Here is an 18,004-nt window from a genome sequence, read left to right on the forward strand (position 1 = left end):
TATTGGCTCGTTACTCAACGAGAATGGTCACCTTACTAACAGGGACATAGATAAAGCAGAGATGTTTAATGCCTTCTTTGCCTCTGTCTTCAACACTGATGACAGGCTCTGGGACCCCAGTTGCCCTGAGTTGGAGGACCGTGATTGTGGTAACAATAAACTCCCAGCTGAAATTGTGTGGGACTTGCTGCTCCACCTAGATGCATACAAGTCCATGGGGCCAGATGGGATTCATCCCAGGGTGCTCAGAGAGCTGGCTGATGTCATTGTGAGACCTCTCTCTCAATTATTTTTCAATGGTCTTGGAAATCTGGAGAGGTCCTAGTTGACTGGAAGCTGGCAAATGTTCCAGTCTTCAAGAAGGGCAAGAAAGAAGACCCTAGTAATTGCAGGCCTGTCAGTCTCACTTCAGTGCCTGGTAAAATTATGGAGAAAATTATGCTGGGAGTTATTGAAAAACACCTGAAGGACAACGCAGTCATTGGTCACACCCAACACGGGTTCGTGAGAGGAAGGGCCTGTCTAACAAACTTCATTTCCTTTTATGACAAGGTCACCCATCAGTTGACCAAGGCAAGCCAGTTGATGTCATTTTTTTAGATTTCAGTAAAGCTTTCAATACTCTCTCTCACGGTATCCTTCTGGACAAAATGTCCAGCATACAGTTTGACAAAAACATAGTGTGATGGGTGAGCAACTGGCTGATGGGTCAGGCCCAAAGAGTTATGGTAAACAGGGTTACATCAGGCTGGCAGCCAGTCACTAGTGGGGTTCCCCAGGGCTCAATTTTAGGGCCAGTTCCCTTTATGAAAACATTAAATGACTTGGATGTAGGACTAGAAGGTGTCATGAGCAAGTTTGCAGATGACACCAAATTGGGAGGAGCTGTTGATTCTGTTGAGTGGGGAGAGGCCTCGCAGAGAGATCTGGGCAGATTGGAGAACTGGGCAATCACCAACTGCATGAGGTTTAACAAGGGCAAGTGCTGGATTCTGCACCTGGGAAAGGGCAACCCTGGTTATACATACAGACTGGGCGATGAGACGCTGGAGGCCAGCCATGCTGAAAGGGACTTGGGGGTCTTGGTCAACAGCAAGTTGAACGTGAGTCAAGAGTGTGCCCAGGCTGCCAGGAAGGCCAACTGTATCCTGGGGTGCATCAAGCACGGCATTGCTAGCTGGTCTAGGGAAGTGATTGTCCCACTCTGCACTGGTGCAGCCTCACCTCGCGTACTGTGTGCAGTTTTGGGCGCCACAGTACAAAAAGGACATAAAACTATTGGAGAGGGTCCAAAGGAGGGCAACAAAAATGGTGAAGGGTCTAGAGGGGAAGACGTATGAAGAGAGGCTGAAGTCCCTTGGTTTGTTCAGCCTAGAGAAGAGGAGACTGAGGGGAGGCCTCATCGTGGCCTACAACTTCCTCACAAGGGGGAGTGAAGGGGCAGGCGCTGATCTCCTCCCTCTGGTGAACAGTGATAGAACCCGAGGGAACGGCATGAAGCTGCGACGGGAGATTTAGGTTGGATATCCACCCAGCCAGTTTAGGACTAAATTCTCTTTTTGCTGCATTGAGGAAAAAGAAATAGTTTACAGGAATGCAGAGTTCTGAGCCAGTGAACTCCACAACTGCGTACTCTCGGACAGGCTAGACTGAGGGGGGGGAAGCATCTAGTGGACACAATAAATATCTTTGCCATCAAGTCAGAAATAACCAGGCAGGCCAGTACAGAGACCTGTGTGTTATACAGGTGAGACTGTAAAAATAAAATTAGGTTTAGGCTGGATATCAGGAAAAAGTTCTTCACCGAGAGGGTGGTCGGGCACTGGAACAGGCTCCCCAGGGAAGTGGTCACAGCACTGAGCTTGACTGAGTTCAAGAAGCATGTTGATAACGCTCTCAGTCATATGCTCTGATTCGGCTGGTCCTGTGTGGAGCCTGGAGTTGGACTCGATGATACTTATGGGTCCCTTCCAACTCAGGATATTCTATGATATTAGTCCACAGGAATGCAACTTTCTACCAGGAAGACATCATTTATTATCTATCAACTTACTTAAACATGAAACCTCATGCTGTTCTTGGGGTAATAGCCATTTTTACATAGGGGCAGTTGACATCATGGTAGGGCGCTGACCAGGTCTGAGTTTCTTTGATCTTGTCTTGTCTAATTCAAGTTGAAGAGTTTTAAAAAAAAAAAAAATTAGCACAAATGTGCAGACAGAGGAAAAGGTCCACGGCAGAAGATGCTGTGCTATATGGGCATGTCGCCTGGGAAGAGACCAAGCAAAGGATAGTTTGCAGAATACCCAGCAGGAAGGTGTTCAAATACTTTCATAATTTTTCACATAATGTAGTCCAGGCTTAAAGCCCTGCGGTTATGCTCCCTAATCATTGCTCATGCAATTGCTGTAATCCAATCTAAGGCCTTGCTGCGTGGTCCTGCCTTTCCTTGGTTTTCTCACCACAGTTGTGGCTGCAGGGGAAGCCATTCCTGCTTGCCCAACCACCAGGAACTAATTGTTGTTTTCCAAGGTTAAATTTTTCATGGGCTCTGACCCAAATCACTGCTCACCTGTGGAGGCACCGATGGGTGTTGAGGCAAGAGAAGGGAAAGGGGTGGGGGGGTGGGGGGGTGGTTGGGAGCCAGGATATCCATCTTCACTGGCAAGTTAAGCTGCTCAGGGAATCAACCTGGCTGGCTGCTTTGGTAAGGTTTCCTGAGGCTGTTGTTCCATGGCAGCTGAAGCAATTCCTCTTCCTCACCCCATCACTCCTTCCTCCTCCCAGGGACAACTGCTTGGGTGGTCATACAGGAATTAGACACAGCTACTGCCCCAACCCTCACCCTTGGATGAGGGCCCTACAGGTGCAGAGTGGTGTGGTTCGTTCCTGGCTGCACAGGCTATTGTGATGTGGTGCTGGTGGGGCTGATATCCATAAAGGGACAACAGGGCCATATTTCAAACCATTAGTACTCTTGTATGCATGTGCTTCCCTTCTCCCTTTCAGGCACAAGCCTCCTGCTCTCCACTGCAGTTCTCAGCCCAGAGGCAGTCACAGTGTGGCACGCTGGCCCCAGGCTGCAGGGCAGTGCACAGCCCCGGCTGAGCCGCAGGTAACGAGGGGTGTTGGTGGGAGACTGCTGCGTGCGTGGTGCTGCTCTTCAGTTGCCCTGCCCAGAGCCGCTGTCAGGGTGCTCCCTTCTTCTATGACACCTGGGGTATGTGCGTCATGGCGTCCAGCTAGAGGACCTCAGCAGAAGACTAGAAGGAAAAGGGTCAGCTACACTCACTGCTGTCTCTTGTTCAGCAACAGAGTGCTGGCAGGTCTGCTACATCTCTCAAACATGCACTGAGGATTCAAGGAAAGGAATGCTTGGATTCAAATGACATCATACGTACACACTGGGGCTGGCTGGGCCAGGTGCATTTTCAGGCCCCTGCTAAAGCCCCCCAAGTCCCTTTAAGCCTGAAGACGCTACCTCATGTTTGCCTAAAGCACGGCAGGGGGGGAGTTCATGCCTCAGCCAGCACCCAGGGGTGCCCTCAAAGCTGTCGCAGCATTCACTGGATTTTCTTACTGCGTGTTGAAGAGGTCAAGTGAGTTTTTGGGCCAGGATGTCTCTACTTCACCCTGTCAGCTCTGAGACTGGAAATACCCCAGGAGGGACCTGAACACCATCTGAACCCAGCCCTTAGCTGGTTTTTGTCTCCAGCGCTTTGCCCTGGTACGCCAGCCAGGCACCTCCTCCTCATTACTGACAGGTCTTTGTGGCCAGGCACAGCACCTGCTGTGTATGACACAACACGAGTGTTTTACAATTCACATTCCTCAGTGTCCTGTTCTGTTGGAGGAAATTATGTTGGGTTTTTTTTTTTTTTAACCCAGCTGATTTGCTGTAATGTCTAGACTCAAAAGCTCAGACAAGAGCAGCAGGTAATTGGATCCCTTTGGGTTTGGCAGGTCGTTATCTTAGCTGTCCTGTTACAGAGCCGTTCTTTGAACACAACTGTAGCTGTTGTCATTCATTTGCTCTGACACAACAGGGTTTCTGAGACCTTCTCATTTTTCCATGCTTTCCATTGCAAGAGTGAGAACTTGCTGATAATGCTTAATGTTTTCCTGCTGCATCACGACTGTTTCTGCTTTTGAGCAGAGCTGTAAAGCAAAACTTAAGCCTCAACAACTGCTCCAGTCAGACAGTGAACATGGTGCCAGAGCGAGGAGTGTCTGATGCAGCGCAGGTTATTGACAAAGCCTTGTCCTCACTTCTTAACTAGGGAGAGAATTAACCCCGATACCTGTTCCTCCACCAGCGACGCACCAGCCTGGGGTTTATACTTCCATGGCAGTCAGGTGAAGGTGAACACTACACCCAAGCGGTCAAGCTGAAGTATTTGCTACTGAAGGCAGTTCTGCATGTTCACTGCCTGGTGATTTTGCTTCATGGGCCACCAAATATAAAGCCAGTGGGTGTTCCTCTTTTTCTCTGAAGTGTGTGAAGACCTGACCCAGGCCAGACGGGCACAAGCCTTTACTGGGCCATGTCTCCCGTTCCTGCAGCAAAGCCAAGCCACCTCCTGGAGCAGCTGAGTCACAGACATGGGCTCACTTGCTGCTGCTGCCTTATATATTGACTGCATTTAATTTTGAGAATTATCCTTAAATGCAATTAAAGCAAAAACCAGGACACAAAAATAAGGAAATGCCCATATTCCTGTGTACCTCTAATGGCAGGTCTGTCCTTGCCTTTGGTGGGAGGCTGTGCAATTCTGTAATAACACACTGCTTACTGCAAGGACTCACCTCACTCATTTTGCAGCATCGATGATGCCCTGTGGAGAGCAGGCTGTTTAGCAGTGATCATCACTCTTCTGTCTGCCCAGGTCTGTAAGGTGCCAAAAACCAGACGGCTGATCTGATGGCCACGACCCAGCACGCAGATGGCAGGAGTCCCAAGCCTGACCAAACCTGCCCTGGTGACACAGAAGTCACCGAGCTGTTACAACACGCAGGCTCCTCAAGGCAGCAGTATTGTGGAGAGCCTCCCTCTCGGACCAGAGGCGACTGCCTTCACCCTGGCAAAACGTCCCACCCTTCCCACCTCTGGCCACACTAGACCAGCTCCATTGCCACTTCCAGGCTCACGGTCCTTTATAAAGCAGCATTTGTATTGTCTTGTCTTGATCCTTTAAAAAGGGTGGGGAGCACTTTTCAACCTCTTCAGTCTTAGGGGAAAAAGTACTCGGGTGCAGGTGATTCTGCAATGGAGGGTCATTTATGAAGGCTGAAATTGTGACTCCCTAACTTAGAAGCCAGAGAAGGGGAACAGAAGAGGGTAAACCATGGGCAGAACTGAACCTAAAATCCCTCAGGCTATACTGCACCGAGGGACTCCCAAGATAAAAAGAATACATAAATCACAGCTCATGAAAGAAGGCACGCCTTGTCCTCAGCAGACAGGAACACTTATCTGAGTCTGAGCCTCTGCCCAGCTAAGGCCTTAAGTGAGGAAGGTGAAGGCCCTAAGGGGCAGCTACTGCTTCTACTTCTCCTACTCTTGCCTTTCTCTTAGCACACAGGGGCACAACACACAGAAAATGAGCCGCTGGCTCCCTCCGGACTGGCTGGATGTTCGGGGTCAGCTGGCAGACACAGCCCAGGACAGCCAGAGCCTGCAAGACCAAAGGCATCTGCATGTCTCAAGATCTCCCCCTGCAGTGACAGAAGAAACTGGCAAGCACAGAACTAGGAGAAGCCTCAGCCCCATCCTCCAGGGTTGCACTGATTTGCCAGATGGGTCTCCCCTTCTTTTTCCTGCCCCTTAGGAAAGTACCAGGCAACATCAGCTGCTCCCCAGAGTAGTGTCCAGCACACAGACCAGCCTGCCAGTTTCCCCACGGACAACTGAGACCCCTTAGCTACCCCTTCCTTTCTCTGGAGACTCTGGAAGCTGACTACTACACACCCGCGCCAACCTCCAGCTTCATCAGTAACTTTTAACTCAGAACAGCCTTGACCCTTCATACCTCTCACTGCTCCTTGGCTTTGACCCAACACCCAAGGGTTACAGTAAACTGAGAAACTGCTGCTCAGAACAAGCTGCAAATATTTGTGAAGAGCCATCATCTTACTGAGGGCTAAGGAGTGAGATTTACCCAGCTCAGACTGGTCAGCGTAGGGTCCAACAGCCCGTATGTTCATTAGATGAAGATAACTGAGGGAAGGAGGGTACAATATTCATCTTCCTTGGAGTTCTGGAAGCCACAATCAGGTGTTTTCCTCTTAGTCAGTGTATGCTGACAACATATTGTTTGTGGCCAACAGCCCACCAGCTCTAGTTGTGTGAGCCAGCTGCCTCCACCCCACGGGTTCGCTTGGCCACAAACCTGGAGGTCAGGGTTAGGACTCCCACGCATACTGCCAGAGCACAGCCTTGCTGCCTCGCCTCTGCTCATCTCAACCGCAGGCAAGAGCAGCCCTGGGAGCACCTGCCATGGCGTTTTTAATAGGGCACAGTTCTGCTCCTTAGTCACCCTCCAGCTGAAAACGCTGGATTTCCTCTGGCCAGGTCTCTGCAGACAGTCCCCTCTTCTGAGACGGGTCTCCAAAGGGGAGCATGCAAGACAGTCCAAAGACCAGACATTCTCCCAAGCAGTACACACACAAGTGGGGTGCACAAAGAAAATATTTTTGTACCATTAATAAAAAAATATTTTTAAATGTATTTAAGTATTTTACCTTTCTTCATTTCTATTTTTGTGTAGTTTTAAAACACACATATTAGTAAGATTTATATCCTTTATAAACAAATCTTGGGGACGTACACTCAAATTTTTTACTGATGGGGGGGTGCAATCAAACCAGGTTGGAGACCACTAAGGAAAACAAGACCTTCAAAGACAGCTTTATACCTTCCATTTTTAAAGACAACCCTAGTTCCTTCAGAACTCAAGGAAGGATGATGTGCAAGTGTGCCGAGCCACATCTTCCTCTGGCAAGGCCAGCAGCTCCTCAGAATCCTGGGGTATACTGGTGTCACTGAGGCCACTCCCAATCCATGGGTTGGCATCATCTTGACAAAAGACGGAGCAGGCCCTGGAAGGCATGGTGGTCTGCCCTCACCCCCACTGCAGGACAAGCAGCCTTACACACCTCACCTCTGACCTTCCCTGTCGGCGTATCTACATCAGCGGGGACTGTAACACCAACTTTGCCTGCCTTCCGTCACACCCCTCACATGCTCAATCTCCAAAACGCAGCCAGTAGTGGTTTCAGAAATCCTCCTGTACAAGGAAACCCATGAGGCCTCCTACCTCTACTCAACAAGCCCAGAAGTTATCAGATAAAGGCTTTGGCCCTCCTTTCAATTTCAACTTCTGCTTAAATGTCAACTTCCAAATTGCTCTGCAGAAATCCACTTAAAAAAAAAATCCAAACACCACCACACTATCAAAAAGATTAATAACATCAATCTTTATTCCAAACAAGACAGAACTACAGAACACCTGTAATCCTTCTGGTCATATTTTATGGAAATCTTGAAACACTGGACACAGGGACTTACTGTTCAAACTCTAACTATCAGGGATAGGATGATGGCACTGCTAAAGGTAAGTGTTTCTTCTAAACAAATAAACTAAAAGTTAAGGTTTAAAAGTTAACTTTCATTTCTGACACTTAGCTTTGTCTTCAGGTGTTCTTGCTTAGCAACAAAAGCAAAAAATAAGCCTGCTTTAGAACAGCAAGTAGGAATAAACAGAAGATGTAATCATACAAAGAAGCAACAGTTTAGTACGGTCTCATGCGGCTTGAGGGGGGCGGTGCACGATTCGGAGGAGTAATTGCTATATCCAAGTAGTCTCCTATCTGGAATTTCTGAGACTGCAATGTCATGGAATCATCTGTGCCCTTCCTGCCTGACATGGTACTGCCGATCTCCTTCACCCTGCACACAGGAGAGAAAAGGCAAGGTAGTTATCAGAGGCAAATCTCTCTAGATGTCCAAACCAGGAACTGTATCGGCTCATGACCACTTTACTATGCCATCTTCTGCACTGCATTTAGCTACGTACATACACAAGATGCCGCGTGTTTTCTCTCCACTACCAGGTGCACCAAAAAACCCACACTGAATCCCTTCTGATGAGGCAGAGGGCTGGGGGAACCTCCTACTGTACTATGTTAAATACTCAAGAGAAGCCCCTGCCCCTTTCATACCGACACAGAACAAGACCCTGCAGACTACAGAGCAGGACATACCCACTGCTTGCTGACAAAGGGGAGCTCATTCAGTTTTGGAAGGCTGATACCTGCAACGGTATCACTGCTAAAACTCAAATACATTCTCAGAGACAAGACCTACCACTCCTATCGCCAGGAACAAAGCTTTATCTCAAGCTGTAGGTCCATGTTCTGGTTGGTGGCCATTACAGCCACCAAAGCCTTCAAGCACCCAGGTTCATTGCCTTGGGAACAGAACACATTCACAACAATGGCCACCAAGCAAAATTTAGTTTCCATTGGCTATCATGTAGTCTGTTATCAAGAACTTTATAAATTTGGTTTGTGGGTTCTGAACTTTAAAATCAGTGTTAATGAAAAATAATTCACTGTTCCAGTGCCTGAAGCCTTCTATTAACCCGGAGAGAAAATGCCATTTACCTATATCCAGGCCTCTTGAGGTCTGTAAAAACAATTGCAAAATTGAAGTGAGTGCCCTTCTTCCGTGCTTCTGGGTAGACTTCTTTCACTAAGCTGGTCAGCTCTTTCAGAGTTGCGTCCATCCTAGATTAAACAAAGAAACCAAAGCAGTTCAGGTCCTCAAAAGCAACAATAATAAAATAAAGCTTCCCCAAACCCATTTAAGGTGGAATCAATGTATTGCTACAACTTAACCATACATTTCCTTGCCTTTGCGTACTTTCTGTCAATACCTGAAGATGAGTATGATCTTACGTTTCAGCTGCACAGTGTGCCATCAATTTCACAACTACATGGTGTTCCAAACAACACATTTTGGTCTACAGATTAAGTAACAAGAAGTTGCTTTAGTTACTAAAACACCCGGGAGAATTCACCACTTACTGTACACTGGAGGCAACATGGTCTAGTGCAAGCGTGGTTCTAGCTATAGCAGCTTCTTATTTACTGCAATAATTAGACAAGTCTCTTCACCTCTGTGTACATTTCAACATTTGCTTTTCCATGGCTCCCAAAAGTTACTATTTAAACAGCAGAGAACTTTTCTTTTTTTAAAAATAATGCATTAATTTATACAATGAACACTATGACTGTTTCCTCATCTAAATTGGTGTCTATATTAAAATAGCTTCTTGAATACAAGAGAAAAATGTAGAAATAAAAGAAAAAAATAATCATGAATAGTTTTCCATCAAGATTTCTATTTCTGCCCTAACAGGCAGCACTCCTCCTTTTCCCAGCCTTCAACCAGAGCAGGGCTAAAGCTCATTTCTAGAATTTCAAGCACAAAAGGGCTTGATCATCACAACCAAAGCTGCTCTAATTATACAGACTGTACCTCACTCCAAGCAACCAAGGAGCAGTGTGTTGACAGACAATGCCCATTGTGACTTCTGCAGATGGCAAACAGCTCAGACACCATCAGCAGTCTGGACTGAGTCCATAAATCCCATTAAGAAGTAAATTAGAACTGTGTGCTTTGCTAGCCACAAAAATGGATTTATTGAATCATACAACATAGAAGTTCTAACCCTAGCAGACACCTTGAAGGAAAAATAAGATTTAAAAGTAGCATAATTCACTTTCAAAAGTATTCTTCAAAATAATATAAACAAAACCTAATGTGTTTGCAACACAGACTAAAGTAGTTCTCCAAACTAAATTTGAAAGCAGTAAAAAGCAGCTCTTTGTTAAAGCACTGCTACCTGACCAGACAAAACCAAATACGTTACTCCACCCTCAAGAGGCTGTGAGTTAAAACCAACACACCACTCACACAACATTTAGAGCCTCCTAGGACAACTATTTCTACTAAAAAAACAGAGCTGTTGGAACAAAATTTAAGCATTAGTCAGAGGAGAACCTCTGTGTTGAATAGATCCGTTGTGATAACCCCAGACACACCACAACACAAGCCTCTGATCATGCACATCAGTAACTGGGCAATTCAACCGCAGTAAGTTTCAGTACGCAGCAATCAGCACTCGAAGTTGTGCCTCCGTGGATGTCACGCCTAAGCTACCGTGGCTGCAGGCAGAACCGCTGTATCGCAGTGGCAGCTGCCACCACAGCAGAGGACACAACTGCCCCCATGAAAACTTCCCCACGTTTCCTGCTTTAAACAAGGCCTATCGACCTCCCCCTGCAGCTGAGTATCAGACAAGCAGCTCAAGCCCGGCAGGCTCCCCGACACCGCTCCGACCCCCTCCGCAGGACGCCGCTCGCCACAGTGCCCGAGGGCCGGGCGGAGGGCCCGGGCAGCCGCCGCGCACTCACCAGGTGTAGATCTGCAGCTCGCTGGAGGGCACATTGCCGCGGGAGAACTCGTCCATGCGGTGGTGCCGCCCGTTGTTGGTGGTGAAGACACGAAGCAGCAGCGGGCACGTCTGCGGGGCGAGGTGGGTTTGAGGGGCTACTCGCCATGATACCTCCTTCCCCCCACCCCCCCCCCCCCCCCCCGGCCCGGCCCAAGACCTCACGGCGCCGCCATAACCCTTCCTTCCACCCTCCCTCCCCTCTCAGTGCCCGCCCTGCCGCGCCCGGGACCGGCGTAAGAGGACACACGACACCACCCCCGACACCTTTTCCCGGTCGATCGGCTTCTCCGGCTCCTTCTTAATCTCCTCCTGCGTGACGCGCGACTCCACCGCCATCTTCCCCCGCCGCACAAACAACCGGCAACCCCGGATGTCCCGCCGGGCGTCTCAGATCTCGCGAGAGGAGGGAAGGTGGCGGTGACGGCGACGGCCGGGGCGGGGCCGGGCCGGGCGCGTGCAGGCCTGGAGTCAGGCGGGGGTTGGGCGGTTCGCAGGGCGGCCAGCTCGTGAGCGGTGTGGGGCAGCCTCGGCGGGAGCGGCCCTCCGGAGCACCGCTGGCTGGAGCCTGGGAGCGGGGCTGGGCAAGGGCTGCAGGGCAAGGGGGGGGCGGCTTCAAGAGGAGAGAAGATGCGGCCGTGGGCCACCGCCGCGGGCTGCAGCTGCGGTACTTTCCCCACACACACCGTCGGGGCCCGAGGGGAAAGGTGGTCGGTGCTTCCCGGGAGCGGCCTTCAGCCTCCCGGCCGCGGGAGGGGGGGGGTCGTTCCCGGGGTCGTGGCGGCTTGGCCCCGCAGCCCGCCCTCGCCACTGAGCGGCAACCCGCGGGAGCAGCGCGGGAGTCTGTGCTCCGGTGCGGCCGGGCAGGGCGGCCACGGGCTGCCCGACTCTGCTCCGGCGACTGTGTTGTAGCCCAGGCTCTGCCAGGTCTGGCAGCTGTCTTATTCCGGGGCAGCGTGAGGGTTGGTAATTGCCAGGCAGGACTTTACGTGATTCCTTCTCAAATCTGTAAACTCTGGGCTAGAGTCGCCGATCCGAGCAGAGTGTTGCGCACTTCGGCCCTGATGTGGCAGGGGTTGGAGGATGTGCTGCCCTAGGCTTCTCTCCTGCTGCTCGGTGTGGTGCTCGCATATTCTCTGAATCATTGCCTGTGTTTTATAATACTTAGGAAAACTTTAAATAAGCTGCTGATACTCATGGTTTTTGGAAAATGCCACTTCTTTCTACACGGAGACAGTTTTAAACAGATGTCTTACATATGTAAATAATATAATCAAGCACTGTAACTAGTGATAGATTAAAATAAATTAGGGGTAAACCATATTTAGAATTTAGCTTCCCTTAATGTTACATTCAGGAAACATCAAATGTATATGTTTTCCATTTATAGTCTTGCTTTTCCAAGAATAAAATCTTGTATTATGTTAAATTTGAGTCTGTGGCTGTGTCCTACAAAATAAGTAGGAGAGAGATGTGTGTTTCTGATGTGGTAACCTTTTTAAACGTTGAGAGTTGTTTGTTATTCATATTAGAATCAGAGGCTGTTCATAGTTTGTTTTCACAGAATTTACACTTACATTATTTCCTCAAGTCCTGTGAATTTATTTCTCATTTCAAGAGTAAAAATTCTTCTGTAAAATGATGCAGAAATGTATGTCCTTGCATGTGCAAAATAAGAGACTGATAGAATTGCTGATGCTGGAAGGGAGCTCTGGAGGAGACTGCCTCATCCAAACCCCTGCTCAAAGCAGGATCTGCAGGGGCCAGTTGCTCAGGGCCAGGTCTGGGTGGGTTTTGAGTATGTCCAGGGATGGAGACCTCTCTGGGCAACCTGCTCCAGTGCTCAGTCACCCTCACAGGTTTAGAAAAAAAAAAAGTTTATTCTTACATTTAAATTTCTGGTATCTCAGTATGTGCTATGTGCCCATTGCCTCTTCTCCCGTCACTGGGCACCGCTGAGAAGCCTGGCTCTGTCTTCTGTCAGATACATGTGAGAGGAGCCATCTTTCTCGAGGCTGAACAGTCCCAGCTCTCTCAGCCTGTCCTCGTATGACAGATGCTCCCATCCCTTAACCATCCAATTAAGCTATATTTGATGCTGTATTATTATAGTGTTCCTCTACTGCTCGTACAGTTTTTTGTTGATGCTTGCAGCAAAGTACAGCGCAGAATTATGTGCCACCAAAGCTATGTCTCCAGGTCCCCGTTCTGCAATGTACTTCTCTGAGTAAGGAGATCCAGGGTGAAATTACATCTGTGCTGGGTTGCTTTCTCAAGTGTAAGTGTAGTTTCAGAGAGGAATAAGTACAAATTCTGCTCCATGAAAAAAGCATATGCTTGGTAAGGCATTACAGCTGTTGAAATACTTGTGCTGTAAGGGTGATGGTGGTGGTTTGATTTCACATTTCCAAACACCATAGATGTATCTTTTCAATGTATTATTTTAAAAATATGTAGGGGAGAAAAAAATTAGAAAAATGTATTCACCTATGAGGTTTCTGTGTACATCATAAAGAAGAAAAAGAGTTACGATTCCATACTATTAAAAAAAAAAGCTCTTGCAGTTCACCTCTAATATAACCAATAGCATTTAGTTTAAAGTGTTGATTTATGGCACACCTGATACAAGACAAAGGAACCAACAACCTATCAGAGTTTGCCCTCAGCTTTATTAACTTCCTTTTGTGGTAGCCTGGATAGTATCGTACAGTTTTTAATCTACATTAAGTTATAGTGTATCATCATTTTATTACCAAAGGGAATGTCTCAGCCTTGCCGCCATTTGCAGGATTTGATTTCCCAGGCAATGATACAATTTATTACACTGCTAAAATTAATTATATCTGCCCTGATAATGCACACTCTGGGCTCAGTATGTGAACCACCATTTCTAAAACAAAGGAATTTATGTCTAGGATCAGGTATCATAAATGAACAGCTGTAACAAATAAAGCACAGTTCTGTTACGAATCTAAGTAGTTCCTTGTGCTAGAACGTTGAGTGCTTTATTTATGTGAAAAATGACCTAGTGTGCTTGAGTTTTAAGTAAATTCAAGCATGACTTAATTTATTATTCATGAACTGCATTAACAATCACAATTTATTTTCAGTCTAAAATCTTAGATTCTTATGTTACGTATTTGGAAGAGAAAGTTGGAAATTGTTTGGAAATGAAAATGCAGTTAAGCGATCTGTAACCTGGGCTGCGGGATGCAGGTTTTACTGGAGACGGTGCTGGGTGGTTAAACAAGGCATGACACAGTAAACTGGATTCCCACCAGTTTAGGCTGAGGTCCCCCCGTGTACCCGAGTTAGTCTAACAGCTCACTCTTGCCAAAGGAGGGGGATTTAGCTCCCTGCTGCCTGTCCTTACTCTCAGTCATGTGAGGGGTTTTTCCCTCCCTTCTGCCAGGCATGACCCTTGCTAGATGCTTCCAAAAATAGGTTAAATTCCCTAATTTAAGGTAAAACTATCCATCTGGGGGCTGGTTTTCTGTCTGTTGGATTTGACACTTTCTAAACTGATTCCGTGATTGCAAGACCTGGTGCAAGATGAGCGGTGGCAGTGCGTGCCCAGGAGCAGCTAGAGACGGGGAGGGAGAATAGGAATGAAATAGGGTCTGTCCCTTCGGTGGCAGTGAAACGGTTGATGACTTCACCCTCCCTTCCCTTTTTCTTAGGTTTTGGGGGCTGAAGGATCCCTCTGCTTGTCAGGGACACTGTGTTCTGTACAAACAACGTATATATGTGTGAATGTGTATATAGAGTGTATGCTATAGAGAAAATGAAAGCTCCTCACTGCGGTAGTGGGGCAGAGTAAGACTCTGTATACAAGCAACTCTCAAGCCTTCATTGTTGTAAAGGAGATACCCAAAATCAAACATTTTCCGATATAAATGCCTGTAGAGAACTGAGACAAGTGGTGTCAGAAGTGTGAACAGCCACTTTAAAAATTGTTAACGCACATTCCTATTTAAGTGGTTATTTAAATAGTGAACTTTTAATTGTTTATTGGGACATCTAGGAGAGGTATGAATGAGATGGCATGTTGGTGCTGTGAGGATATGGGACTGGGCAGTGCTTAATTGTGCATGATTTTATGTGTATCCCATAAAGATTGTTTGATAGAGGATTTGGTCTTTGTCTTGATTGTGGAAAGTTCAATTACCCTGTTCTGGCAACAGCACAATCACCTTTCAAACATCTTTACAATCAACCAAGTGAGCAAAGTCTCAAATTTGATGGAGCTTCTACTGCAAACTGGCTTTAACTGGTGGTGTAAGGACACTGTCGCATTTTCTTTGCAAATATGATTGCTGGTATTTCCTACATTTTGTGTCATGGTAACATCACAGATCCGTTTTATGTTCTGAATGCTTCATGTGCAGTAGATTTCATTACAGTGTTTTAATTCCCTGTATTTTGTACCAAAGTTAGCGTAGATTTCAAGAACCCTGCAGTGCTGCTAGATAATTATACTGTTTTCATTTAAGCTTCAGTTCTTGTTCCTCATCCTATTTTGAATTGAGATTTGGGCTCATAAAATGCACGGTAACTGTTGGGCATCTGTGGGCCTATTCAAGTTGCACGTGAGCCAGCAGGTGAATGAGTCAGTGTGGTAAAGACTAGGAGGAGCCGGCAGTTCGTTTGCGATGTATAGAATGATTCTGTCACTGTATATGTAACGCATGTGGAGACCCCGAGGCAGTATCCTAGTTCAGGATCACCAAGACTTGACTGCCTGGGAGGAATCTATACTTGTGTATAGATTACATATATAGAATCATAGAATCATATCATAGAATGGTTTGGGTTGGAAGGGACCTTAAAGATCATCCAGTTCCAACCCCCCTGCCATGGGCAGGGACACCCTCCACTAGACCAGGTTGCCCAAAGCCCCATCCAACCTGGCCTTGAACACTGTCAGGGAGGGGGCATCCACAACCTCTCTGGGCAACCTCTTCCAGTGCCTCATCGTTTAGAACTTCTTCCTTATATCTAATCTGTATATACCCTCCTTCAGTTTAAAGCCATTATGCCTTGTCCTATCCCTACACTCCCTGATAAACAGTCCCTCTCCAGCTTTCTTGTAGGCCCCCTTTAAGTACTGGAAGGCTGCTGTAAGATCTCCCTGAAGCCGTCTCTTCTCCAGGCTGAACAGCCCCAACTCTCTCAGCCTGTCCTCATAGGAGAGGTGCTCCAGCCCTCTGATCAGCTTTGGCCTCCTCGGGACTCTCTCCAACAGCTCCATGTCTCTCTTGTACTGGGGCCCCCAGAGCTGGACACAGTACTCCAGGTGGGGTCTCACAAGAGTGGAGTAGAGGGGCAGGATCACCTCCCTCGACCTGCTGGTCACACCTCTTTTGATGCAGCCCAGGACACGGTTGGCTTTCTGGGCTGCGAGCGCACACTGCCGGCTCATGTTGAGCTTCTCATCAATCAATACCCCCAAGTCCTTCTCCTCAGGGCTGCTCTCAATCCCTTCTCCACCCAGCCCATAGTTGTGCTTGGGATTGCACCAACCAAGTATGTTTTCTTCTTTTTCTCTGAAGTCATCAGAAGGACCGCAAGTTGATAAAAACACTTTGAAGATGATTTACTATTATACAATATTGCAAACTTGTTATTTAACCGTTAAAGTGACAGTAGGAGCAGTCAGCCTGCGCAGCCTTGCGCACGCTGCAGGACTCAGGCGTCGTACGCAAGGCAGAGCCGCTGGTGTGTCTTGTTAACAAGCTGCCGCCTACCTGCCAGCGTAAGGCCCTGTTTATAGCTGTTTGCGATCTTGCTAAATGGTGTAATTCTGCCATTCGGATGGAACTTTTCCACATCGGGTGTTTCCTGAAAGAGCATCCTCAGGATGCTTTTTTTTTTTCCAGTTTTAGAAAAAATGTTTCCAAGAATAATATTTTAGGCAGATGAGCGTTATCACTCACATTTATATCATTTTTTGTTCATTTTAAATACCTCCAGCAGTTTGTCTGAAAACCTGCAGCATCCACCTACCTTTGAGAAAGAAATGCAATTCGGCATAGATGGTTACTCCTGTGTCAGAAATGTTCTCATACAGCAAATATATTTCACTGAACTATAATCTTTTTTAAAAACTGCATTTTGTCAGCAGAGACAAAGTAACACCGGGCAGCTAAATTGCATCTGATGCCTGTGGGTGTGCAAGGGATTCGGGATGTCTGCAGTGCTCCTGTGTTCTGCAGCGGGCATGGGTACGGGAACTGGGAACACTGGGGCTCTTTGTTTTTTTCCCTTAGGGTGCTGCTGCCCGCGGTGGGCACTGATAAGGGATGCAGGATGGGACCCTGCCCGCGTCCCCGAGTGATGTGAGGAGGCAGCTGGAGAGCAGCTCCACAGCACTTCGGGCCAACCCAGTGCAAAACTGTTTGCAATCTAAATCAACAAAAGAGTATGTGCTATGCAAGAGAAATCCAACAAAAAACTGTAATGTCTGCTTGAATTTCACCTGGGAGAGACCAGAACAGACTAGAATTTGTAATTGTCAGCAGAGGAAGACAGAATTCAGTTTCAAGTAAAGAAAAAGTAAGTCCTGGTTTGTCATGGAGAGTTATTTTCTTCTCTGTACAAATACACGTGAAGGTGTGATGGTGAGATCTACTAAATAGTCTATTGATTTTTCCTGGTGGGGTAGTAGACTCAGTTACAAAATATAAAATTAAGGAAGAAATGTTGCCAGAATCTAAACCTGGATTTCATTAAAATGTGTTGTCATTTCTCTATAAAATACATCTGCTACAATGTTCCAGAAATTTTAGACACACAATAGAGTAGTAAACTGCTTTTATAACTTGGGTAATACTCTACCATAGATTCTTGATTTCCCCCCTACTGTTTGTATTAAATTACCTCAGTACAGAAACGTTCGTATGCTGTAAGGAAGGAATAACTGGGTTGTCATTGCAATAAGTGGAAATTTTAAAAATTGCGTATGAGATGTGTTTTATAGAGAGAACAACGAACATCAGAAGTTTGTCAGCCTGTAATTCACTGCAAACAGTGAGGTGGGCAGCATGGGCCCCTGCCTGCGCTCCCTTGGAGCTCTGTTTCCCGTTTTCCTTCACTGGGACAGCTCCACCACTGATAGCAGCAGTGGGAAACCCAGTGAGAAGGTTTCTTTCATCGCTGGTGCTTGCTTCGCAGTTGCGGGTGTTGCAGCCACCTGTCACGCTAACGGGCCCGGGTTGAGCAGTTTGCCCAGGGAACACGGAGGCTGCCTGACGTGAGGTCTCTGCGCCGGCTGCTCCGAGGGCAACGGCAGTATCCTGCAAACACTCCGCATGGCAAAGCCAGCGTGTCCCCTCGCAACATCATCGGCTGGAAAGAGGTGTGCTTAATATTGTCTCTTACACTTCCTGTGCAGACAAATCCGTTCCCTGGCTGCTTCCTGGATTAATGTGATCCCAGCCTTGAACATGACACAAAAGTCTGAGAAGGGGATGAGTATCTCCTTCAGA

The 18,004-nt window shown here is 47.3% G+C and overlaps 1 protein-coding gene across 1 annotated transcript; it reads right to left on the reverse strand.

Annotated features, from left to right (window-relative positions):
- Positions 1 to 7,455: 7,455 nt before the first annotated feature.
- SAP18 (Sin3A associated protein 18) lies at positions 7,456 to 10,905 on the reverse strand. The gene is made up of 4 exons (XM_054812649.1): positions 10,785 to 10,905; positions 10,480 to 10,589; positions 8,665 to 8,787; positions 7,456 to 7,948 (listed from the first exon to the last, which is right to left on the reverse strand). The coding sequence occupies exons 1-4, from the start codon at positions 10,854 to 10,856 to the stop codon at positions 7,792 to 7,794; spliced, it is 462 nt and encodes a 153-aa protein (XP_054668624.1). The 5' UTR covers positions 10,857 to 10,905; the 3' UTR covers positions 7,456 to 7,791.
- Between the last annotated feature and the right edge of the window lie 7,099 nt (positions 10,906 to 18,004).

The sequence above is a fragment of the Grus americana genome, chromosome 1 (assembly GCF_028858705.1).
Source record: "Grus americana isolate bGruAme1 chromosome 1, bGruAme1.mat, whole genome shotgun sequence".
NCBI lineage: Eukaryota > Metazoa > Chordata > Aves > Gruiformes > Gruidae > Grus > Grus americana.

Bases quoted from the DNA above. Each gene is read 5' to 3' on its own strand.
- SAP18 (XM_054812649.1), bottom strand. From the start codon at position 10,856: ATGGCGGTGGAGTCGCGCGTCACGCAGGAGGAGATTAAGAAGGAGCCG. The intron at 10,590-10,784 runs GTGTCGGGGGTG...CTCGCCCCGCAG, and splicing joins AGCCGATCGACCGGGAAAAG to ACGTGCCCGCTGCTGCTTCG. The intron at 8,788-10,479 runs GTGAGTGCGCGG...TGTTTAATCTAG, and splicing joins GAGCTGCAGATCTACACCTG to GATGGACGCAACTCTGAAAG.